Source organism: Carassius carassius, chromosome 49 (genome assembly GCF_963082965.1).
Source record: "Carassius carassius chromosome 49, fCarCar2.1, whole genome shotgun sequence".
NCBI lineage: Eukaryota > Metazoa > Chordata > Actinopteri > Cypriniformes > Cyprinidae > Carassius > Carassius carassius.
Window position 1 is genome coordinate 19,049,494 of NC_081803.1, and position 27,094 is coordinate 19,076,587.

The window sequence follows — 27,094 nt, forward strand, 5'->3', positions numbered from 1 at the left end:
AGGTAATATTAAATATACATTATTATTATTATAGTAATATAAATATTAGAATAATAAAAGTGGTTCTTTAACATGACCAATTTTTATTTAGGCTCATGATCTTTTCATGACAATTAACCATCAATTAATTGTTATCATTACTATAAAATGAAAAACAGCATGGAAATATTTAATTCATTATGAAAAAAAAATAATTCATTGTGTCCAGACTTGATTTTCATTACTGAATTACCATAATGAGAATGAGATTTTTTTTTGCATTATGATAATTAGAATTCTGGGGGGAAAGTGCTTAAATGTTATGGAAAGAATGTCATCATGGAAAAGAATAATCCTAAAATAGGCTTCATTTTCTCTTTTCAAAATATCATTTATTTTTCATTTTTATTCAGGTGTTAACTATAACCCAAACATTTCTTTGCAAAGTTCCCATTATAAGAGGGTTTAATTAATTATTTGCAAGCAAACCTTGTTGTCTCGATGGGTCCATACCACTGGGTAACAGCGGCTGGTTTCCAGGGACTCCACCTAACGCCTGAACCAGTAAGATACAGTACAAATGAACAAATGAATTTACTCTTGTCAACATCTTCCTAGCACGAGCAGATGAGGCCCATTAGGTTCCCTTGGGCTATGACATTAGATCAGGACCCAAAATACCACATTCATGTGACTGAGACAGTCTGACTGGAAATAAAAATTGTGTAGTCTTTAGGTGACAGGAATGGGGAAAAAAACATTATTCAAAGGAAATATTAGCCTTGGCTGAAAAGTCTTAGCATGACTCAGCAAGTTAATTAGACAAGATTAAAATAAAACATTTAAAGCTCTAATCACTCCATTATGAGTTTGTATTTCTGTCTTGAGATGTCATTGTGTATTAAAACAAAATTGAAATGGAAAAGCACCTGGTTGGGTATTCTGAGAGGAGGTCTGGGGCCGCCAGGATAACGTGACGACATGAAAGGCTAAAAAAAAGAAGAGATATCACATGAAATCAGCAACTTTCTATTCTCAAGTCAACATCAAATCGAAACTGAGTAACATTCCTCTAACAATGACTAAAGCACCATCTAGATAACCAGCAGTGATAACCCATTTCCACCTCCACGTCTTAAGAGTAAGAAAAAACCCTTGATGACAAAATAAACATAACACATGTATCTAAGATGAGAAGGCTCCAGAAAACATCCCTATTTACACTACAGATCAAATGCTCAGGTCTGTAAGATGCTTTAATGCTTTTGAAGGAAGTCTCTTATGCAAACATACTGTAAAACAGAAATATTGTGAAACAATGCTGATGTGATCTTTTTGCAAGCACACACCGAGCACAGGTGAGTTACTCATCTTATCAGCAAAACATATTGACATCATTTTACATATCGGGCCAATGCAGATCTTTGCATTTTAAGCTTTTATCTGCCTATATATATATATATATATATATATATATATATATATATATGCATGTATGTACTGTATGTAGTAATACATCCCTATAGTCATAAGTCCCTTCTATAAATAAATGAAGAGTTAAAAGGTGTCTATTGATCAGTTCACAAGGCTTGGTGATCACGTCTCATTTCAGAGATCAAAGCTCAGACGAGTGGCCAACATCTATCAATAATTAAGGGCAATAAGAGGTTCATTCAGAGTTAGTTATTATGATGAGAAAATTAGATGTCTTCACTCAGTTTTCATGAAAATGCAGCTCTTTGTTCATCAAAGGGAACGTAGACGTGAAGAGAAGATGCCCTGAACTCGACGCATACGCGATGCATTTTCAGCCACATTTCTGTGTGTGTGCATCTCTTATAAAATACAGTCTGAATTACAGAAGCTCTGAAGTCCAAACAAAACGCTGAGGGTCTTCAAAAGCAGATGCTCAACAGATTTAGTTCTGCATAAGGAACATTTCAACAAACACAAAAGTAAGAGTAAGTTCAGTTTCAGAGTTTGGATTTTCATGAGTCGTGATCGCCTAAGGAAGTAACCATAGCAACAGCAGGCTGCTGGAGTACTTTCCACGAGGATCCATATCACATTGGTAAAACATAAATACTGTCCATTTATATTACTTTATTAGATTTAAATTTCACATGTATTCAGGGATCTCACACTTTTTGACCAATACACTTTCTATTATAATCATCTGTGATAATGTTTAAAGCCATTGGATTCAAATTGATTCACTAATGAATCATTCAGGCTGTTCTGAACAATTTTACTGAACTGGTTCAAAAGTTTAGTCTACCCAAGATCAATATCTACATGAATTATATATACTAGATCAGGACAAAAATACTATATTACAATAAATGCAATATAATTTCAAAATTTACAAGTGTGCAAACTGTACAATGGCTTAATATACACACACACACACACACACACACACACACACACATATATATATATATATATATATATATATATATATTTTTTTTTTTTTTAAGCCTTTGTACAACTTGCAAACTTAAATTTTGAAAGTTTTATTGCTCACAAGAATTATTGGAGTATTAAGTTTCATCTGTGGACATCTCAACATGGTCTCAGACACACACACAGTGTGATTATAGCTCCATAATATTCAAGTTGACTCTATAGTCTTCTTGAAGAATTTGATAACAAATGTTTGAGATCTCTGACTTTCGACTGCTGAAATCTGGATCATGATGTACCTACTGTAGACTAGAAGGAGTAAGTGGCTGGGTTGCTCAGCGTTGTCTGACATGCTCACTGTGTTCCTGCACACCTCAGTCACTGATTAATTATGGACCGAGGTGAGAGGCCTGCATTTGTCCTCTTTAATAATAGATGAGTGAGGTCTGTGGACTTCACCGAGGTGAACAGAAAGGTCTCCTTACAGGTAGAACCAGCAGACAGTACATTCTCAGTCCCTGTTTACTACCCTCAGGTTACAAGCCATGCTGATCAAGAACCAAATCCCTCAATGTAGTGTATACATACTGTATACACATATATACTGTGTGTGATGTTTTATGAATACCTGCCCAGGTCTAATATCTAAAAGCCAGAATAAAACTGAACAGGCCATTCATCTAATCTAATATCTGTCCACTGCATAATTCATGGCTTAAGCTTTCTAAAAATAACACACCGGCACAATCATTCATCTCTCTAACAGGTTTTGGCAAAAAAGGCACAAAGAAGGTGATCCGGCTTAAGGCTGGAATTTTGAGCGTGTCTGTACGTGCCTGTGGACTTTTCTATTTTTACAACTTATTAATGAAAAAATCAAACATCAGAGAACCATATCAAGAATGCATTGACATGCTACAGAAATTTAGGCAGAAATGTAAATACTTTTTATTGTGACCAATAACTGATAATTGATATTGTAAATCTGTACAAGTGTGTTCGTTGTTTCAAAGCTTTATTTCAGTCCACAACTGCACATGGTGCAGTTAAACATAAAAATGTTATGTATATAATATAATATTAATAAATAATAATAATAATAATTTTATATATATATATATATATATATATATATATATATAATATTATTGGCATAGTCAGACTAATATCAATCATTTGAAAAATGATAATGCATGATATATCAGCACCATATAATTTATTGGCCAATATTATGCATTTATTTATACATCTTTCATACTGTACATTAAAATATCATGATCCATAAATTCCCTTTTAGCATACAAAGTATTTCTTTTATATTGTATTGTGTATTTTTTTTTAACATTGTAATATAAATATATAAAACCAGCCTTTTTTATTGGAAATAAAAAATGTTATTAAATAAAACAAGAAAATAAAATATATCAACATTTTAATTCACCCTTAAATATAATATTTGCATAACAGAAAAAAAACATTCTGAATATTTATTAATGATAAAGAAAATTAAAAACATGAATTATGAATGAATGAGTGAACATGACATCAAAAACTGTCAGGATACCCAAACCTAAACTCTAATGTGTTGCCTCAATGGGTAGATACATGTGTGAGAGTTCTGCCCCAGTGACAAGCTTTTAGACCCAGCATATCCACCGAATACAGGTTTGGCACGTCATCGCTTAACTCCTGCAAAAACCTACAGATAAAGACCGAGAACTCCAGAGCGAGTTGAAGCATCCCCAGGGTAAATCATCTCCATTAGTCTGGTGGAAGAGCAGTTTCTCACACTCGGAGCAGAGTAATACCCAGCATGCTTCACTCTGACTCTAATCAGCAGGACGTGGATCTCTAAGGCCTTCAGCCCTGCTGCAGTACCATCTTTCCCTGTTATCAAGTTACATCAACTTACACGCATGAAATATTAAGTGCTGGACACTGCTCCTTAGAAGGCAAGGAGACAAATCACTGATATCCAAAGAGTACAAAGTGATGCAAAAATGTATTTAGACACTTAACAGGATAGTTCAACCAAAAATTAAAATTCTGTCTTTAATTCCTCATCCTCATGTCTTTACAAATGATGAGTTTCTTTCTTACGTTCAGCAAAAAAGAAGATATGTTGAAGAACCTGGGTAACCAATGAGTTGAATGTAGCCACTGAATTCCAACTGTTTGGTTACCCACGTTCTTCAAAATTTTCTTTTGGGTTCAGCAGAAGAAAGAAACTCATACTAGTTTGGAACAATATGCGAGTGATTACACAATGACAGATTTAATCATCTTTGGGTGAACTATCTCCAGAGGTGGGTTATATTTACTTCGTTACATTTACTTGAGTAATTTTTTGGGGTAACTAATACTTTTCGGAGTATATTTAAAGATGGGTACTTTATACTCTTACTTGAGTAAATTTTTGGGGGAAAATCTGTACTTTTACTTCGTTACTGTGGGCGACGCTCCTCTCGTTACTTTATCTTAATGCAATAAATGTTATAAATGCTTCAGTTTATTCCAAACGCGCCGTCTACTTTTCTCTGGGCAATGAGCGATGCCCAGTCGCGAATGATTCATTCTTTTGAGTCAATTCTGTTCAAAGGCTTGATCAAACCAATTGGCAAACGAGTGAATTGGTTCATGAATCAGTTTGAATGATTCGTTCAGTTCCCTGCCGCACGCGCTGAGCATCTGAAGCGGAGTTCACTCGGAGTTGTAACGTTTAACATCATCAGCGGTGAAAACGTGGCTATGGAACTTCACTGAAATGAAAGCAAATCTGCAAAGGCTATTATTCGCTTGCGATGGAGATCCTTATTAGATGAACACCGCGTGTGCTGTCTACTGTTTAACAGGTAATAACTTGGGCTACATTCGATGACAGTACACGATACCACTGTGACATTAGTTTGTTGTACGTGTGGCTTATAACAGAGGGGAGTCAAGTTGAATGCAGCTTCCAAAAGACAAAAAATAGCCGATTAAGATTTTATTAATTTTAATACATATCATCAGCTGCTAAATTCAGATCTGTGATTGCTTGCTGGCGCTGAGCCAGAGATAGATGCGTTTATACAGCGCTGCGCATTATAACAAATCACACATGATTCTTTTGAGCTTATTAAAGCATTGGCCAATCAGAGGCGTTCAGATGAGTCATCGCTAAAATGCCGTTGCTTCCTTCACTCGCTCGCTGACTGAGGCCCTGTCCCAAATCGCGCACTTCATGTGGACTTTCGGTCTCGTGGACTTGAAATGCGCGTGCTCGCCGAGTCTACGAGTCCGTAGGCCGTCCCATTCAGCATTTTAACGCTCCGAAGTGTGCTCAGCAGCGCCCCCTTTGTACCCTTGAAGCGGTCTTCCGCGAAGCCCGCATAGAAGCAGGCTCCACGCACTTCAACTACCCAGGAATCCTTGCAAAAGACCAATCAGACAACAGATGGGAGGATATTTCGCTCACGGACTGTAAACATGGCTGAGAAGAGAATATTTAAGTGTAAAAGTATCAATGTTTTTTATGACATAGGCGTACATTTTACCAGTTGTTACTTACAGTTATACAAACATTATCGACCAGTTGATATCTCAAACATAATAATAGCGCGTTAAATAATACGATCGCATTATGATTCATTACATAAATAGAACCGAATGTCATGGCTTTATGAGTCATATAAACGTAGTATGAATATTGAAACCTATACATTTTTCTTAAACATTTTAATTTTGTGTTAAAATTTAACATTATGTATTATTATGTACAAATGTATTTATCATTTAAATAACCATGACATCTATTCTAATGCCCAGGTGGCATTTACAATTATAGAACTGTAAAAGCAGGCTGTGTATTTCACATGGACATATTATTTGGGAAATTAAAATTAATCCTGTTCTCTATGCTAAAGACTGTAATTTGTTTAATGATATTTGTGATATTTTTCTAATAAAGGGACTGATGAGATGACCTTTAAGTTTATTCAGCTCCGTATGGAGAGGGATAAGTCAACCAGACCTTCTTCCTGTTTCCGGCGTGACGATCGAGTCTGTCCCAAAATACCTCTCAATGCACCCTCGCGGACTCGCGCTAAGGGCCCTATAGGTCTGCACTACATGACGTCACCGAAGTGTGGACTCTGAGGAAGTCCACAAGTCCGGAGTGTGCCATTTGGGACAGGGCCTGAATACCTCTTTCTGGCGAATTCTCTCGTCAGAAACAACAAAGTGCAGATGTGTGTACGAATCTTTAATTAAGATATTGATTTCACAGTGTTAACAGTTTCAGTAATTTTAATGGGAGTTTCTGAGAGTGATTGAAATCTAGACTGTCAGTGAAAAATGATCTTTAATAATGTAAACGTTATTTGCTCTCTTTCTGAACAATGAAAGATTAGTAGCAATATTTATATCACATTAACTTTCAATGTTAAATTCACATTTAATATAAAGTCAGTCGTATTAAAAATATGTTATGGCATGACACCTATATCTGTTACTTAAGTTAACAGACAGGGTTTTATAATAAATTACATAAATTGGAGTAAAGGCTGATGAAATATATACATCTATACACACACACACATACATTACATACATTTTATCTATATATCTAAATAAAAATAGGCTCAGTATATATATGACCAAAAGTAACTAGTAACTAACTACTTGAGTAGATTTTTTATCCGATACTCTTTTACTCTTACTCAAGTAACTATTCAAGACTAGTACTTTTACTTTTACTTGAGTAAATATTTCTAGAAGTACTTTTAATTTTACTTGAGTACAGTTTTTGGGTACTCTACCCACCTCTGACTATCTTTAAATTGCATGAATGTTACATTAGATTTCAAACTTTTCAAGCAAACAATATTTATAAAACTATAGATTTAATGTTCCAAATTAAGAAAATGTATTGTTGTAACATGTTCATAGTGATGAACTGACTTCATATATCCACTAAAACAAATCACCAAAATACCAGCTGATTAAAATGCATTGAGCCAAAATGATTTAGATAGGTGAAGTGACAGTGTTATGTGGCTTTCAGGTCTATATGTGTATATAAATTATGTGTATATAAATTAACATGTATATATTTCTGCATTAACATACACATTCTGATTGTGTTAGCTGATTTAACACAAATTAAACAGATGGCACTTTAAAGTCTCAATACTTCAGGATCAAGAATAAAGTTTATGAATTGGATGATATAATGATATAATGATTTCCAGCACAGGCAGATGTGCCGCAGTAGAGGACAGTAGAGTCGCAGAACACCTGACTGACAAACCATCTGCCGGAATTCCTGAAACTTCCACCCACCTCTACAGACATCTGAGAAGCAGATCTCATATACAGTATATGCATTCTCAACAGCCTGCATTCACTTTACAAGCCTGATGCATCTGTGGATTTTTTCACACCGAGCTTAAAGATTAAAGGCTTGTCCTCGTCTGACCACATGGTACGGGGGACACGTTTGTTACAACCCAGCGGTGCTCGGGAAGCTGCGTTCAAACTACAAGATACTCAATACTGCCTTTATTCAAACATGATAACTTGCTCAGCCTTTAAAAACAAATCCAGTTTTCACGATCCAATCAATTCCTGATGAACAAAACTTGTTTCTTTCAGAAATACATACATCACATCATGAAAGAAAAATAGTGATGTCATGACATGGTGAATTTGAACTTCGGTTAAGCTGTCCTTTAAAAAAAAAAAGTTAGCTTTTTTTATTTTAGTAGCTTATTGTATATTGTATAATGATTCTAATTAGGAGGGTTATATGTATTTACACACACACACACACACACACACATACACATATATATATATATATATATATATATATATATATATATATATACACTCACATACATTATATATGTAACTTTTTTTTAACTCCTAAATACAAACACATGACAATGATACAGATGATTTTTGCAATTATATATATTTCGTTTTTGCTTTTTTCGGTTTTTGATTTATATATATATATATATATATATATATATATATATATAGTATATTTTTGCATTTTTGCACACACACACACACACACACACATATATATACATATACAGTATATATATAATGGCTAAATTAAGAGAATCAAACTTTACTGTCCCTTTGCAGAATCAATAAGTAAATATGAACAAATTTACTAAAATAAATTATTTTACTACAATAAATGATATCCAAACCCATTGTATGAGCGAAAGTGAAGATGATATTTTTGTAAAGTATGTTTACTATCTCATTCATACCTCATAAAATGTATAAATAAAGCCTAATATTTTGCCACACTACACCGCTATTTGATGCAAACTATAGCTTATCATTACTGCTGAGCTAGAATGATGTTAACACAAATATAGCATCCGTTGCTTGACTTTGCTTAACTATTGCTTGAATTTATATTTCACCATATAATTCTTACGCTATATTCACCATGTTCAGGCATTAAATATATATATATATAAAATGCTATATAAATATTATTCCATCTTTAATACTTAATACATACTGTTGCCAAGTGAAAAGTAACATTAGGTCATGCCATCAGTAACAGGGCACTGGAGGGCGAGGGTCAGCTGGGAATTAGGTGTTGCTTTGAGAACACATTTAAAGGGCAGCACAGAACGTCTTGGGGGACAATAGAATCTTTGAGTGAGAAATGATACACCTCAGTGTTCTTAGAGAAGAGAGAGTGGGAGTGTAGAGAAAGTTAAAGATGAGATACTGGAGTGGAGCGGAATGCGGATGCAGTGCCTTTAATAATGCAACTGCTGCTCTTCTGCTCTCGCTCCACCGGAATCATCCTGACTTCAACATCCTCCAGCTTGTTCTGCGTATGTGTGGTCCCAGAGCCCTCCCGCTGGCCTGAAGCTAATCTGAAACACTACAGCACTCCGCTAAAGCATGGCCTGTGTTAGGGCTGGGCGATATATCGATATAAAAAATATATCGATATATTTTTAGACGCGATATGGAATTAGACCATATCGCATAAATCGATATAGTTCAAATTTGCGCTGCTCCCCGCGCCAGCGCCCCTCCTCTTCGAGGGGGGGGGGTGCAGGCACAGAGCCACTCTTCAACAAACATGGAGGAAGCAACTACGTCTGCGGAGCGCACGGAGGAATTGGTTAGTAAAAGAAAAAGCAGTGGCTCAGTAATTTGGAGATGGTTCGGATTCAAAGTATCAGATGAGCAACAACATCACGTTATTTGTAGGGAGTGCAATAAACAAGTTACAGCCAGGGGTGGAAGCACTACAAATCTTTTTCACCACCTAAAACAGTGGCACAAACTGCAGTACGAAGAGTCTTTGAAACTGCGCGCTGCAGAAGCCCCAGCCGCAAGCCATCGACAACCCGAAAAAGCTCCAGCCCCGAAACAAAGCTCACTGCAAACTTCATTTTCCCGCAATGTGCCTTATGAAAAGAAAAGTGTCAAGTGGTGTAATATAACTAAAGCGGTGTCCTACCACATTGCTAAAGATATGGTCCCCGTTGCAACTGTGGCACAAATCGGATTCCAAAAGCTACTGAAAACTATGGACCCGAGATATGAGCTTCCCAGTCGCAACTACTTTGCACGAGAAGCACTGCCACAAATGTACACTGAAATCAGACAGAGCCTTGCTGACCGGCTCGCTAACGTGACCCATTTTGCGTTGACCAGCGATACGTCGAGCAGGACGTGTGAGCCTTACATGAGCATGACAGTTCACTTCATTCAAGACTGGGAGATGAAAACAGCGTGTCTGCAAACAAGTTATTTCCCCCAGGACCACACCGGTGAGCACATAGCTGAGGCCCTGCAGGACGCAATTGCAAGCTGGAAACTCCAAGAAAAGTATCTGGTTGCTATAACAACCGACAACGGGAGCAACATCGTCAAAGCGGTTGAGCTGAACGAGTGGCTGAGGATGCAGTGCTTCGGTCACAGACTGCACTTGGCTATTGGTGAGTGCAGTGTTGTAAGGAGTATTCAGATATTTTACTTTAATCAAAAACATTAAAATGTTAGTTTTTCCTTATTTTCCTTTGTGTGTCTGTCTGCAACTTTGTGTTTTATGCTGCTGTCTTGGCCAGGTGTCCGTTGAAATGCAGTATGTATTGTTAAATATAGGTTAAATAGATTAATAAAACACAAAACTTAAAGTGCTAAATGTAAAATCATTTACAATACAGAATGGTAGATTTCAGAACCATTTTTATTAGGTTTCCGTTATTGGATAAGAATTAGTGATGCATTGATGTATTTACCACTTTAATGTTACAGCTGGTAAAGGTGAGGTAATTATGACTTTAAAATGCTGGTTAGCCTGTTGTTATCATCAAGGTAACATATATATTTAGCTATTATGATAGACTATAGTTTTTTCTCTGGATTGAAAATAGCAAACTGCAAAGTAACTAGAAACTAATGTTGACACATATGCCTAGACATTGTGTATAAAAATATAATATTTGATATTTATGATTAGTACTGGTGTTGATTAAAAAAATAAACTATGAAACAAGAAAATAATATTAATGTAGAATATTTCTAAAGCTTGATTTTGGATTAGTTGTATGAATGTGTTAAAGTGAAACCAGAGTCAAATTTCTCGCATAAGCACATTTGTTTAATAGTTATTTATGATTCTGACAGGACATGGCATGAATGACAAGCGTGTCACCCGGGCCATTTCTTTGTGCAAAAGAATTGTAAGCTGTTTTTCGTACAGCTGGAAGAAAAGGAGACATCTTGCTGAAGTCCAGATTCAGCTGGGTCTGCCAAGTCACCAACTCATAACCGAGTCTGCCACACGCTGGGGATCCAGGCAGCAGATGATAGAGAGAGTCCTGGAGCAGGAAGGAGCACTGGCCAAAGTCCTGTCTAATGACAAAAAGACCAGGCATCTTGTCCCTACCTGGCAGGACTTAGAGGTCCTAGAAGCAGTCCAAAAGGTCCTGAAACCTCTCCAGGACTTTACTGATGCTTTATCAGGTGAGGAGTACGTCACTCTATCATATGTGAAACCTGTGCTGCACCTTTTTAACGAAAGTCTCCTGGCATGTGAAGAGGGTGATAGCGAGCTTTGTAAATCGATCAAGACCAGCATTGTTGAGTACCTCAACAGCAAATATTCTGACCCAGCCACTACTGACCTTTTGGAGATGGCTTCATTTGTGGATCCTCGGTTCAGGGCCACCTACATCCCAAGTGAAAAAGTCGATGCATTAAAGCACAGAGCTGTCTTGGAGGTGGAGACGCTACTGGCTGATCAGAGCAGCTGTCAACCGCCTTGCCTATGTGTGCCCACTGTGCCTGAGCCTGCAGATGGAGAAGCAGCAGTAGCACCAAAAGCTAAGAGACTGGCAAGCTTCTTCAAGAAGTGAAGTGACATTCACTTCAGCACCAAAAGCTAAGAGACTGGCAAGCTTCTTCAAGAAGCGCACAGCCACCACCACTGCACCAACCAAGAGGGAGGCTATTGAAAATGAACTGTCAAGTTACTTGCAGTCCGCAAGTGTGGAGAGTGACACTGATCCTCTCAAGTGGTGGAAGGATCATGAAGTTTTCTTTCCATCTCTGAGCCACCTGGCAAAAAAGTATCTCTTGGTACCAGCTACCAGTTCACCCTCCGAAAGGGTTTTCAGCTGTAGTGGCAATATCGTGACCTGCCACAGAGCATCTCTGAAGCCGGATGCTGTTGACAGGCTGGTGTTTCTCGCACAAAATCTTTAAACGAAGGAGGATACGCTTGTCTGTCTTCTAATGTCTACCTCAAGACAGCATTACTGTTTATCAAAGTAAAAAAAAAGGGGGAAAATGTTTATTGAGTTGATAATCTGTTTCTTGTGCAACTGGTTGAGACTGTTCAGATAAGAAATTGAGTTAACAAAAAGGAAAAGGTAACCTCAGGCTGATGTTTAAAAAAAATGTTCTTAAACTGATCACTTTTTGTTCTTTCTTTATATGTAAATGCTGCCCTTAAGTTACTAGGGTTTGTCATATTCTTTTGTGATGTTCGTTATTTGCATCTGTGGATTTGTTAGAAAGGAGAATAAAATCTGTTTTGATTTTAATAAGCCATTATAGTTGTAAAACTAAAAAAAATTTATATTGTACTTTTCTCATTTAAATATATTTATTTAGGAAAAAGATTGGCCTATTTTAATAGCCTATTTTATAGGCTATTTTTAAGATATTTTTTTTATTTAAATGTGCACCTTATGGAGCTTTGATTTCAAAAAAGGTACTCCTGTCCTATTGTTATACAGTATTATATATATATTTTTTTAATTTTATTGTTATTTGAACAGCTGAGCAATTAATTATGAACCAGGTGAAGAAACCTGTTTACTATTTATTCAGTTGATTTTGCAACTGTTCACTGAAATGGCCGGTTTCAATAAAACTACTTGTGACGTCATATTTGGCTTTGACAGAACATTTGCTCTCACTTTGCGGAAAAAATATCGGGATATATATCGTATATCGATATTCAGCCTAAATATATCGGGATATGACTTTTTGTCCATATCGCCCAGCCCTAGCCTGTGTCCATTAAATGATTAGTTCACCAAAAAAAGAAAAGAAGAAATGAGAATTCTGTCATCATTAACTCACCCTTATGTCCTACCAAACCAATATGATTTTCTTTCTTCTGTGGAACTTTTTATTTTTATTTTTTTGGAGCTTGATAACCTCCATTATGGAAAAGAGCACTAAGTCTGGATGTTCTGCAATAGATCTTCATTTGTGTTCCACAGAAGAAAGAAAGTCAAACAGTGTAAATGAAAACAAAATTTCCATTTTGGGGTGAACTATTCCCTTAATAAACAAAATATATTGTTATATTAGTATCACTGATTATACTATTATAGTTTTTGTTTATATATTTATATTTTCAATACTTAATACTCAATACTTTTTTTTAGTTTCATTTTTAAATATGCCTATATAGTATTTATTGTTTTTATTAGTATATTTTTTTAATTAGTATTAGTATTAATATAATTTTTTTTAAATAATTTAGTTCATTTATTTTAGTACTTAAACTAAAACATTTTTTAGTTTAAGTGATTTTTTTTGTTTTAAATTTAGATAATAATAATGACCCTGTGACATTTTTTTTAAGCATTTACAAAAAAAAAAATTGGAAGATGTTTGATAAATAATGATCAATTATAATAATTATCGGGAGCTTCCCCTCCTTTGACCCATGATTTGTCTGTATGTGTATTAAGAGCCAATGAGCAACGGACTTTCATAATAATAAAAAACTGCGTTAACGCGCGATAAAATAATTGTCGGCATTAACCAATTAATGTGTTAACATAATAATAACGCGTTAAATTGCCCAGTCCTGGTTTTAATATCATTTATTTCAGTTAACTTTTAAGCAACAAAAGTTTTTTTTTTTTAGTTTAAACTATAATAACCCTGATACAATTGTGCAATGGTGTACACAGAGAGTTTTATATTTTTTCAACATTCTTAAACAATTTTATGCAAGAATTTGATGCAAATAATATGAAAAAAATTATACATCAAATTAATGTAAATGCAATTTGATTAGCAACTAGCTTAAATAAAATAAATACATTTGTTTAAATATTTTCTTTTATTGCAGTTTACATTTTTTTAAGTAACATTTTTATTTATTTAGTTAACAATAACCCTGCAACAATCTTGTAACTGTGAACACAGAGCAAAATCAAATGTTTTTTTATATATAAATTTTTGTCTTGCAACTAGCTGAAACAAAACAAATACAAAAACTTTATTTCAGTTCATTTTAATTTTTATAGTTTTTATTTTTTATTTTAGTTAACAATAACATCCTTGCAAAATCAAAACTTTCTTGCATTTCATTGGATTCCTAAATAATACAAAAAATTATCCAAGAATTTGTTACAAACAATACAAAGGAATTATACAGAAATGTATATATGCAATTGGCCTGGCCTCTATCTGAAATAAAATACGTTTTAAGTTTTTAAATATTTTATTTCAGTTAATGTTTATTTTATTTAAAATAATGAATTCTCTTTTTTGCTGTAGTTTTAGTTAACCCTTCGACGGTATACACGCAACAAATTCAAATGTTGATAACCAAGTCAGACTGTTCCCGTCAAAAACCGCAGGAGTTAGATGAGCTTTTGTTGAGCCACTTAAGAAAGATGATTTGATCTTCTTATCTTATCGTTCTATTAGACGAGCACCATTAGCGATCTGCAGGGGATTCCTGCACCCCCCACCCCAAGCTTGGAGATCTGCTTCAGTCTGTCAGGCTGCTGGAATCCTGATTTCTTAATCAAACCAATTACAACACACTGGGCGTCAAATACCACAGCTCCTTAGGATAGTGACGTTACGCACAAAGACGGCTGATTCATGAGCGCTCTTTAAGCTGACGGGGCCCATCTGCCACTTTTTTCAACTCTTTTTCTTAAGCAATGCCTCACAGGTGTTGAGTTAAACAAACATACATACTAGAGGATGTTTCCGTTCTTCTTTGATAATGACTTTTCTATGCATCTGGGTCACATCGCATCTGCACATCTTTCCTTCAAACCGGTGATTTGAGACCAAAACAGCCACACCAGATCAAAATGAAAACATGCCACACTTTATTTGGGAGTCACTCAGGTCAAAGGTCATGCTTGTGAAAAAGAAAACTTTTCTTTTAAGTATCCAGGACCACAGTCATTTTGTCTGAAGTGGATTTTACAATCACACAGTAAGCAAAACTGTTCCGCCTTTCAGAAATAAGCCATGGGTGCGCGTTCTTTTCGTCTTTGCCTGTGTTAATGTTTGAGGAATTTTAATACTTTGTTATGGCTCACGGAGACAAAATTAAAAGGATTCAAAGACACCTTAGCCCTAAAATCCAGTGAAAGATCAAGATGGACTAGATCCAAGTCTATCAAAGGTCTAAGCGAAGAATACTTGACTGAAGAGATGTGACATGAGTGTGCACACATGAGTTATTTTAAGTCACTCTGAACCTGTGCAATCCAACTCTAGTATTAGAGAAATATGATGGTGTCACTCACATACACACACATTATCTGTGAGCAATTTTGCATTATACAACCTCAAAAACTTAATGGAAGCATATTCCCACAATTCAGTGCAGTCAACTCGACCATCCATAGTAAAAAGTATGCAGTAGTACACCGTAAGCAGTCTGATAGTTATTTTTTTTTACTTAATATATTGGCTATGCAGCATATGCATGTGTGTGTACCTGAAAGAAGCCCGGAGGAACGGGGCCGACCGGCATCCCCTCTCCTGGGGGCATGTTTCCAAGGACAGGACTCGGAGCTGCTGCTGCACTCTGCAATCACAAACACACACACAATTCCAGTTACACACACATATACAGCTACCGGCGCTTCCCCAAACACCGTACTGTGATGGTCATTCACCACTCAAGGACAAACACATACACATACACACACACACCCATAAACACACAGTAAAAGCCAAAATCTACATGTCTTAGACAGACACATGGATAGTGTCAACAGCTGCTAACCACCAGAAGAATTGGCTTTCTGTCTGAAAACACATTCAGCCGCCTCTGAAAATTTCAAGCATCAGGCAGGGATGGTAGAGGTCAGATGGCAGGCCAAAGACACATGAAATAAGACAGGATTACTGTGTCTGAGGATACTAATGTGTTAGACTCAGTAAAGCACAAGAGAATGGGTCAGTCTGCAGACGAGGATGGATGATGGGTCATCATGTTGACCTTAAGGTCTTCTTCTGGTGAAGTCAATCTAATCAATCAAATATTATTTATTAGTACATTTTCTGATGTATTCTCATTTTCCTCTTCTTCTTAAAACATAAATTGTTATTAATGATAGTATAATTAATAATATTAGCAATAGCAATAAATATATTATATATACATATGTAAATTTTATTTATTAAAATTACTTCGATATATTTACCTTACATACACATCTAAATATAAATAAATAATTATGTTAAACATTATTATATAAATGTTATTTATATTTAACAATGAATAATCACAATAATGCAAATAATGTGGGCGCACACTAAATTTATGTTATTTAAAAATGATTACAAAAATAATATTTATTTATATATTTACTCTAAACCTCTAAAACAAAAATTATATATTTATATATATATATATATTATAATTTACTATACATATTGTATACATTATTATTAACATTATTAATATTTATAATTAATGAAAAATCATAATAACACACATAATGTATATATTATTTAAATATCATTACAAAAATATGATTGTATTATTTGCCCACTTTATTAAAATTTATTTATATATTTATTCAAAACCTTTATTCTATCTATCTATCATTTTTTATATATTTTATTATTATTATTAAAATTATATTTATGAAAATGTTATATACTTTTGAAACCTAAAATAAATATGATGAATGTAATAAAAATATCAGCTAAAACACATTGATTTATATAACAGAGTTCAACACAGTGATGAACAGCAGCATTTTACTAAATATTTTGCTACAAAACAGAATACTTTTTTTAACCAGTTCTCACTGGAAAAAGTACTAGAAAAGCTCCATTGCTTTGAAAACACATGAGCCGCAGTCACGCTACTGAAAAATGTAGTTAAGTTCGTAGAGTTGCTGATTTTAGTTAGTTAACACTGTACACGAGGACTAGATTAGATGTACAGTAATGACGAAAATCTTTGTTTTGCCATCCAACAACAGCCATCAAGTGACAAACCGGCTGGGACTGAATGTTTTATCTAGCACTTGGGCTCCAGGCCGGATTGGCACACCGACATAGCCGCAGCACCAAGACAAACTGTGCCGCAATGACTAGAGACTGTGTGTGTGTGTGTGTGTGTGGAGCTTTACTGACATGCAAAGAGAGACACACACACACTTAGACACAACAGTCTGATTACCCTTGGCACACAAGGAAATGAGCAGGGGAAATGCACTCACATCCGCCCAGTAATAACAAAGAAGTTTATGGCAAATTGAAGGTGGAGAAATACACGACTTGGAAGGAGCGTTTTCTAATGCTAGATGATGAAAACAGCTACAGAACTTTTAGCTACAGTTCACCTACATCAACAAGATGACATAAAAATCACAACTGAGAGAGTCGTGCAAACGTCCGTGGCGTTTTATTGACGGCGAAGCCATCTTTTGTGGAGGTAAATAAGATCCCGCTGTGAGGGACTGAATATTGTGTTTTCCTGCAGTAATGCTGAAGTCTCATCTCCTGATAGCAGTGGCACAATAATGAGCCTAATGCCCTCCGTGCTGAGCAAGCACTCTATCAAAACTACCAACAAAGATAAACTAACGTCCCTCGGCTCTTCAGGGTCCACAGTCAGTCATAGAACCCTTGCTGCCGAGGGCACAGCAATAAAATCTGGCCTCTGATTAGAGGAACTTTCATTTAGCATGCATCCCAATCAGGGGAAACCAAAATGGCTCTAATGTAATAAGCAAAGATGTCTGACTGTCTTAAACGCGAGCTGTTAAAAGTGTTAATGGTGATGTGTTTAAGCTTTGGGTTGATGTTGATTTGCAGCGGGTGTTTGTAATACAATTGTATACAGAACGCTGTGTAGAAGATGTGATTAAAATGACTTGAAAACCTAGAGATTCACTGACGCTCTCGTTGCACAATTAAAGGGATTGTTCACCCTAAAACGCACTCATCCTTAAATCATATGAATTTCAGTTTGGCAAAATAACTATAAATTAAATTAATTATTTGCAATTAATTAAATAAATCTATATATAAATTGTAAAATATCTTTTTAGATAAAACTCAATCATAAAATATACATAGTGAAACAAACAAACACACACACACACATATATATATGTATATATATATATATATATATAATTTAAATAAATTATAAATAGCAATATTTTTGTGTACTACATTTTCATAAAAACAAAACATTATATGTATAGTTCAAGCAATAAATAATATGAATATACACATTATTATAATTATTAATATAATTATAGTTACACACACACACACATATATATTAGTAATATTACTAATATTAATATAAAAAATGTGTGTGTGTTTGTGTGTCTCTCTATCTACAGTATATCTATCTATCTATCTATCTAGATACATTTTTTTTATTAATTTTAATTTGGTTTTAACTCTTTTATTTAAAGAGATATATATAGTAAATAATGGAACAAGTATTATTCATTCATTTTCAGGGGAACTATTACATTAAAATTAAGCATAAACATTCAAATTACTTCTTAAAAATGTAACCCTCACAAACAATCGATGTAAACAGAAGTAAACAAAAACTTAAGACGAAGCTTGGGGGGAAATAACACATGCCCCACCGACTGTAAACCTACCACCTTTTTGCCAAGGCATTTGTATTATTAATTATTCAGCGGTTACTTTTCAGTGACTACAGTTACCGCTTGGCTTGGTGGCACCTGGGGTTTAATTCGGTTCTGAAGCGGCCGTTTCAGTTGAGTGTAATGGACCTGTGAGCTTTACGTTCATGTGACAGAAAGCTTGAAGTGCCGAGTGTAATAATGCCATTCTTGGAATTGTGAGGGAACTGATAAAACACACATCCTGCTGGGAGTTTATTTAAGAGAAGAGGGAAAAGGATTAAAACAGCGTGGCTTGTCACATATTCAGCAGGCAGGGTATAGCTTAACGGCTATTTAAACACAGGTTTTGCTCTAAAACCTTTCAACAGCAGCACAGATCTCGTTGGTAAATGCCGTTAAGCAGAAAAGTTCTGGGTAAATCGTTTGAGCTTGTCCCCGTGTGCCAGACCCTTGCCATCAACTGAGAGGTCCGTCCTCCTGTGTCCAGTCTGCTAGTGTTAATTAAAGGACTTCTGACAACTCAACAGGCTGCTGCGGGACTCCCTCCACCTGTGCTGCCCACTTGATTCCTGGTGCTCACAGAGCGTGCTCCTGATTAACACTGATTAATAAAATCAATGACCTGTGACAGCGAGCAGGAATGAGTGACTGGTGTTCTAACAGACAGTCCACTATCAATATCAGTGACTCAACTCACTGGTGTTACTTGGAGTTACGCGTTTGTTATAAAAACTAATTAATTTTAAATAAACATATTTTTAAGTAATGTAATATTAATAATGGCATTATTATTATTTGTATTATTAGTATTAACAACATTAAGATCCTTTACACATTTACATTCTGAAAATAATAGTATTATTATAGAATCATAATATTGTTCTAGTATCATAGTATCTTTTGTAATTTTATAATTCCAATGATACAAATTATTTGTAAATATTATAAGGTGGATTCACTAAAACAGGGAATAATAATGATACAAATTTATTAACAAAATAATTAAAAATAATAATAAAATTTTAATTATTAAACAATTATTTAGAACATTATTATTATTATTATTAAAGTATTATTAAAAAATTAAAACCAATGTATCGTTAAAGGAGCTATGTGGAGGTTTTTACTTAAAAAAGTCTTTAAGATAGAGTTTTAATTTGTACATGTATGAGCCAGCCATGATGTAAAAAAAAGAATGATGCCTCGACTGTCCACCACGGTTGCCTCTATCAGCCTGTGTATCAATTGTATGTGGAGGAGTCGGGCCCGAATTGGCGCCAAAATTCACAAAATGTGACGTCATGCGCGTTCTCATCTACTTGGGCTTACAACCGTACTGCACGCCAGCCATTATAGTAAGCAGCGGCAATAGTGTTTTCAAATGGACTCTGCGGATGGAAAGAAGCGACCAGCCTCCAGCACAATTCAGACACCCACGGACACTCTTCGTAAGTAAAAAAAAAAAAAAAAGAGCATGCGCACTGAGAACGAGCATGAGACTGGCTGCAGTTCCTCTAACGACCACTGGTGTCAGTAACGGTTAGAAATTTCAGAACCTACGCAATGCTCCTTTAAATAATGTAATACTAATAATAATAACTGAATTAATAATTTAATTAAAATAAATGTATTATACAAAAGACACAAAAAAGCAATCTAAAACAGAGGGAAAAAAGAAAACCCTATTTATTTCAGCAATCAAAATTATATTTAGTGTGCGTTTATCTTTATTTAGATTTCTGTGTCAGATTAATATAATATAATATAATAGTAACATATAATTTAATAAATCTTAGCTAAATCTAAATAACTTTTAACTAAATATTTAAATAAATATTTTCGTAATTAAAAGACAAAAGCACCAAAGATAAATCTAAATCTTAGAATCATAATATTGTTCTAGTATCATAGTATGTTTTGTCATTTTATAATTCTAATGTTACAAATAATTTGTAAATATTATAAGGTGGATTCACTAAAACAGGGAATATTAACAAAATAATTAAAATAATGTACTAAATTATTTACTATTATCGCTATTATTATTATTTAATTTTTATTATTATCAATTTAAGTATTATGAATTTAATTAAAACCAATGTATCATTAAATAATGTAATATTAATAATAATAACAATTAATAATTTAATTAAAATAAGTGTATTATAATAACAATCTATTATCACATTATTTAATGATATGGTTTATTAAAATAATAATTCAGTTGCTGTTATTATTATTAAATTATTAAATAAATTATTGACAAATTATTATTACCCCCCCCCCCCTTTTTTTTTTTGCATGGATCTAAGTTTGAAAACCCATGCAGTAAACCATCTCGGAAAACATTATTATATTAGTAGTAAATATAGTTTTATATCCAAGAGATGTCTGTGCACAGTTTCTTGTGATCATGGCATTTCCTGTGATTTTGACCATTACATGGCCACAATGTATACTGCGTTTATAAAATAAATAAAAAAGCTTGTATTGACAAACAATTTTTCAACACAATTGACCAGAAAAGCTTTGTAAAGTATTATTGTGCCATCACAGAATCTAATTTCACCAAATGTACATTTTCATATACAATAATGTTCAATAACTCATTTTTAATGCTTCCAGTCTTTGGAGAAAGGATAATACATGATGCAACAAAAATCACTAAATGCAACTCACAAACTCACAAGCAGAATCTTCCCAAGAGGACATGAAGGTAGCAATAGATCACTAAAACTGAGTGTCTTCTACCTACAAATACCTTCTTACAGATGGTGTTACAAGAGAAGATCCTGCTTTAATGAAGCTTTATCCAGCCTTGATATACAGTAGAGGCCAAACAACAGTCTGTCAACCTTTCAAACAAGCAGTCACAGCAGAACAAATTCACCCTCTGAGTGGAAAAAAAGGCTAATGGGTCTCAACATTTGTGATTCTTCAGCAGAATTGTTTTGATGCACAATAGCAGCATTATCAGTCCCCGAGTACGACATTAGAAAATGTTAAACAAAAACTCTTGTCAAACAGAGAATAAAGTTTAATCAGATGCGTTTTAGTAATGTTTACAGCATTCCCCAAACAAGCAGCTGCCATCAACATTTCTGAGAAATATCCCTAAAAGCAAAAATGACCTATAATGTTTGTTAACACTGGGAACTGTACCCAAATTACAATTTTACAATTACAACAATACTTTTTTTTTTGTTTCATTAATAATTCACAATACAACAAACAACTAATAAAAGAAGTAGCTACTAAAAAGTTAGCTGAATAAATTTTTATAATTAAAGACAAAACGGCAAAAATAAATCTAAAAAAAGGAAAACATTTTTCTGTCACTATTTTAGCAGTCGGAGCACTATAGAAAAAAATAATGGTGACAGCAATCATTTGTCTAAATCAAGATAAATATACATTAAATATAAATATTAGTTTAATTTAAATAATACAGCATTTAAATAACCTGAGCTAAATCTGAACAGCAACTTTTAACAAAATATTTCAATAAAAAAAAAGAAAAGACTTCTGTGCAGGGACACAGCTACTAAAATCTAGCTAAATACATATTTAGAAATATTTTGTAAAAAATTTATAAATAAAAAAAAAAAACTAAAAAAATCTAAAACATTAAGAAAACATTATTTATTTTAGCAATCGAAGCAATAATAAAGATAAATGCATACTTAACCCTCTGGGCTTCTTCGTAAATGGGTTACACTTAGCTTCCTCCGGGTCAAAAAAGACCGAAGCCTTAAAAATGTAACTTTTTTTTTCCCAGGAAAACCAATCAAATATATTTTTGTTCAATAATATTTTTTGTATATTATTTAGAATTTTTAAAGATTTTTATGATACTTTGCATTAATTATATATTTTTTATGAGCAATTTTTTCCATTAGAATTAATATATATATTTTTATTTTATTTTAATTTTAATTTTTTTTCAATAAATGCACCATTGCACATCAAAATAGAGTGCAGGCCTAAAATAAAAAAAAATTCAAGTGAGAAGAGCGCCATCCAGTGGCTTTAAAATATAATAAATGTGTGTAATGTCCTGTAACCGCCTATAGGCTGCCATAGCTTTTTTTTATTTATTTTTTTTATTCCCATTTGGAAAGAAAAAAAATCGAATTACTAAGCAACCACTGAATGGAACAACACAATCTATATATCATTTTAAAGCTTAGGATCTCAGCTTTTTAATGCATCTAATCACATTTATTAACTCTTAACGAGTGCTGAGTAATCCCTCTAAAACCGAGTGTACCGCCAGCAGGCGCCACCTAGCTGCGAAAATATTCATTACCATATTTTTCAAAAATATTGCCTTGATTAACACAAAGTTGATGTCATTTGAAAGCTTAGGGTATGACCTTTACAGTGAATGTATCCACTTTGAAAAAATCTTAAGTATTGCTGAGTTATTTGGTGATAAATACAATTTCTTTTTTTTTCATAATCTATAAAATAATGTACTGCAATGTGTCAAAAACATCATACAGCTCATGAAACATTCACAGATCATTGAAAATGGCACTTCATTTTTTACAGCATATTATTACAATTACAATGAGCCTAAAATTAACATAATCTATTGCTTTTATGACTAGATATTCTTCATGGAGAAACAATTGCCCATGAGGGGGCGTCAAAGACTGTACAAAAAGGCTATCTCTGTTCCAAATGCTGTAACTTTTGATTCCTTTATCCAAATTATTATTATTTTTTATCCAGATGCAGCTAACATGTAGGGGGACTTCACTAAAAAAGAATTTTCCTCCTACCTTATTTCCTTCCTGAGTTATTCCATGACAAATAAGAAAGATATGCAAAATCATAATACAAATTATATATATATTTTGTCTTTTATCCGCAATTTCTCTGCAGGACAATGTCTAAATGTAATCTAATTTATATTTTTGAAAAATTTAAAAAGAGTTCTTTCAAACGATACCTACCTTTTGACTCTCCTTGCTATAGTTTTGGAGTTATTATGATTATATAGTAAAATATAGCAAAATTTGCTGTTTCAGTCTTACCAGTTAATTTCTCTGTGTGTGTGTGTGTTTGTGTGTGTGGGTGTGTGTGTGTGGGGGGGAGGGTGTCTTATTTGCACTCTTGATGTTTTAGAGTGTCACCCCTTCATTGCTGTACACTTTTTTTCTGCACAGTGGCTGATCTGTAGTTTGTACCACCAAAGTTTCTCTGAGTTTTCGGATTTTCTTGTATTTCCCATTCATTTCCTATGTGGGTCATTTTTGACCCGTAGGAAGCTAAGTGTGCAATTTTTTTTTACGACCCTTTAACATATCAGAATCATCTCCTTGATTTTTTTGTGTGTTCACATAGGTAATACAACAAAAGTCACCAAGTTTCATCCCCCTCCGATGAAGCAAAAAAATTTAAAAATTTAAAACGTACATGGTTTCGGTCTTTTTTGACCCGAAGAAGCCCAGAGTTAATATAATGTAAATATTTAAGTAACAATCATAAAAAACCTAAGCTAAATCTAAATAACTTTTAACTAAATATTTCAATAAATATTTTTTGTAATTAAAAGACAAAAGCACCAAAGAGAAATCTAAAAAAGAGAAAATAGAGAAAATATTTATAATGCAATATAATGTAAATATTTCATTTAAATAATTTTAGCTAAATCTAATCAGCAACTTTTAACTAAGTATTTCAATAAAACAAAAAGTGAAACTGACTTATGAGCAAGGACTCAAACAAATCAATTACTTTTTCTGGAACTAGTTCATTGAAATAAACCATCAGAACTATTTGATTCACTAAAATTAATCTTAGGAAGAATGTGACATGAAAAAAGCAAAGTAGTATTTTGTGACACTGTGTTTTCTAGAGAATTTAGTTGTATATGCTAGTAAAATGAGCTGAGGTCTCGCTACTGAAAAATATAGTGGTAGCATCACTATTTAAGATAGTCACTCCATGTAAACTGTAATATTGTGTGAGAAAAGCAAAATAACAAATGTTATGGAAACAGTCAAAGTGTGGCGATTCAGGAAAATCCAGCCAAGAAATTTGGATATAAAGTAATTAATTAAAAACACTTTTCCTCTCATTACTGTTCCCATTTAGTAATTTGAGAACATTGGACGCAGCCTGCTATGAACATCCATCTGTTACCCCATAAAACGGCAAATCACAATATATTAGCTACTGAGTTGCTTGTAGAAGTGACTAACATGAAGAAAGAACACAAATACCGCCCATGATGCACCTGGGGTCAGTTCAGGACATTTGGAGATTTGGGGTCTACTCTGCAATCCTCAAACCAAGCCTCTTAAATGGGATAGCACACAGTCTGGGTCACCAGCATGGGGTACCGGAATGGGATGGAGGGGCTAATGGTTACCACACTGCACTTCCCCAGAAGGCAAATCCGCAACAGGGAATGGTAATGAGGATCCTGTTCTGGCAGCCAGCTTCGGTGCCAGCTCTGCTGTATGAATGGACAAAAATTTTGGACTGGAAATTTCTCCTGGGAAGCTAACAATACTGCTGGCCTTAAGTCTGTTCCGTCTTTGTTTTGGCAGGAGCGCTTGACGCACATTTGTCAACACTCTGCGATGCCTTTGCAGTGGCGATTAACGGCTCAGATCGGAATAAAGATGAGATTACTGAGAAAACTCCTCCTACTGTTCTGTGTTGACACTGTATCTGCTCTAAGATTCATTCAACTGAATGTATAAAGTTCACCTAAGCTCATATTCATAAAGGTAAAGATAGAGGTAAAAAAACAACAACAAAAAACCTAACATAACAACATTAATATATTCAGAGCTCAATAATGTCACTTGCCTTATTGTTCCAGCACTTTATCTATATTATAATTATTATTATTGTATCATCATGTAAATGCATTTTTATGCTTTGCAAAGTAAAAGTCTTGGCTTTCTGTGACATATTAACTTTTTAAACTTAAAGGGGTCCTATTATGCTCTTTTAGAAAGTCTTGATTTTGTTTGGGGGTGTGCAAGAACAGGCCCACATACTAGGTTGAATTGTATTATATTTAACGCCATTAAAAAGTCTTAAATGGTATAAGAAAGTTTTAATTATGATTTCAAGAGGTCTTAAATTTGGGGATGGAAAGACAAGAATTGCGATATGGCTTAATGTGAAGATTTATTTTCAAAAGTCAATGATCTCCTTGAATAAATATGAGTGCTGCATGTTTCAAAGTAAGCTGCTGCGCTGTTTTGTTAACAGTCGGGGAAAACAATGTATTTCTGGCAATCTGACAGCGCCATCAGCTGGCAGAGAATGAATAAGCATTTTCAATAAGCCCGTCTGCTGTTTCTGTTCAGACCAATGGGAACATTCCCTATGTTTTTATGCAGCAAATATGCAGTTGTAAATGTGAACTGGTAGATCAATTAGATAATAATGTTTTATAAAAATCTAAACAACTAAGCCAGTAAAATACAGTTATATGTTGTTTAATAAATATAACAATTAATTGATAATAATTGTTTACATTAATAATTAATTAAATTAATATAATGATTTATTAAAAATGGGTTATAAATTTTTTTGTCTTTGTGAAAACCTTTATCTGAATACTTTATGCTCTATGTTGAGTATAGTTTCACTAATAATAAACATACATTGGCATAAAGCATCCATATTTTTCTGCTTGTTATATTTTATATTGTTTCTAGTGTTCCTGTAGCTCAATTGGTAGAGCATTGGTTGTGGGTTCGATTCCCCGGGAACACATGATAGGTAAAAATTTATAGCCTGAATGCACTGTAAGTCGTTTTGGATAAAAGCTTCTGCTAAATACATGAATTGAATTTAAATATTTGTACATGTTCATGTTAAAAGTATTAATTTAAGGTACATTTAGAACAGATAAAAATGTGTGATTAAGTTACGATTAATCACGAGTTAACTTATGACAATCATGCAATTAATTGCGATTAAATATGCGAATAAACATGCGATTAAATGTTCCTGTGGCTCAGTGGTAGAGCATTGCGTTAGCAGCGCAAGGTTGTGGGTTCGATTCCCGGGGAGCACATGTTATGTAAAAAATGTTAGCCTGAATGCACTGTAAGTCGCTTTGGATAAAAGCATCTGCTAAATGCATAAATGTAAATGTAAATATTTTAATCGATTGATAGCCCTAATAATAACATTTTGTCAGGAGAATGTCTTAAAAATCTAATCACGGAAATATACCCTCTGTTGTCATCTTTTTAAGAATGTCAGAAGTCCAGCTTGAAACATTTTTGAGTTTGCGTGCAGCTTTTTACAATATTAAGTTCTGATTGTTTGTAAAT

The 27,094-nt window shown here is 34.0% G+C and overlaps 1 protein-coding gene across 1 annotated transcript in view; it reads right to left on the reverse strand.

The window, feature by feature from the left end:
- LOC132132187 (single-stranded DNA-binding protein 2-like) overlaps positions 1-27,094 on the reverse strand; it is a 76,172-nt gene that overhangs the window by 6,621 nt on the left and 42,457 nt on the right. Inside the window, exons 5-7 of the mRNA XM_059544500.1 lie at positions 15,641-15,730; positions 909-968; positions 469-535 (exon numbers count right to left, since the gene is read on the reverse strand). Of these exons, the coding sequence (XP_059400483.1) occupies positions 469-535; positions 909-968; positions 15,641-15,730 (217 nt within the window). The remainder of the gene's footprint in view (positions 1-468; positions 536-908; positions 969-15,640; positions 15,731-27,094) is intronic.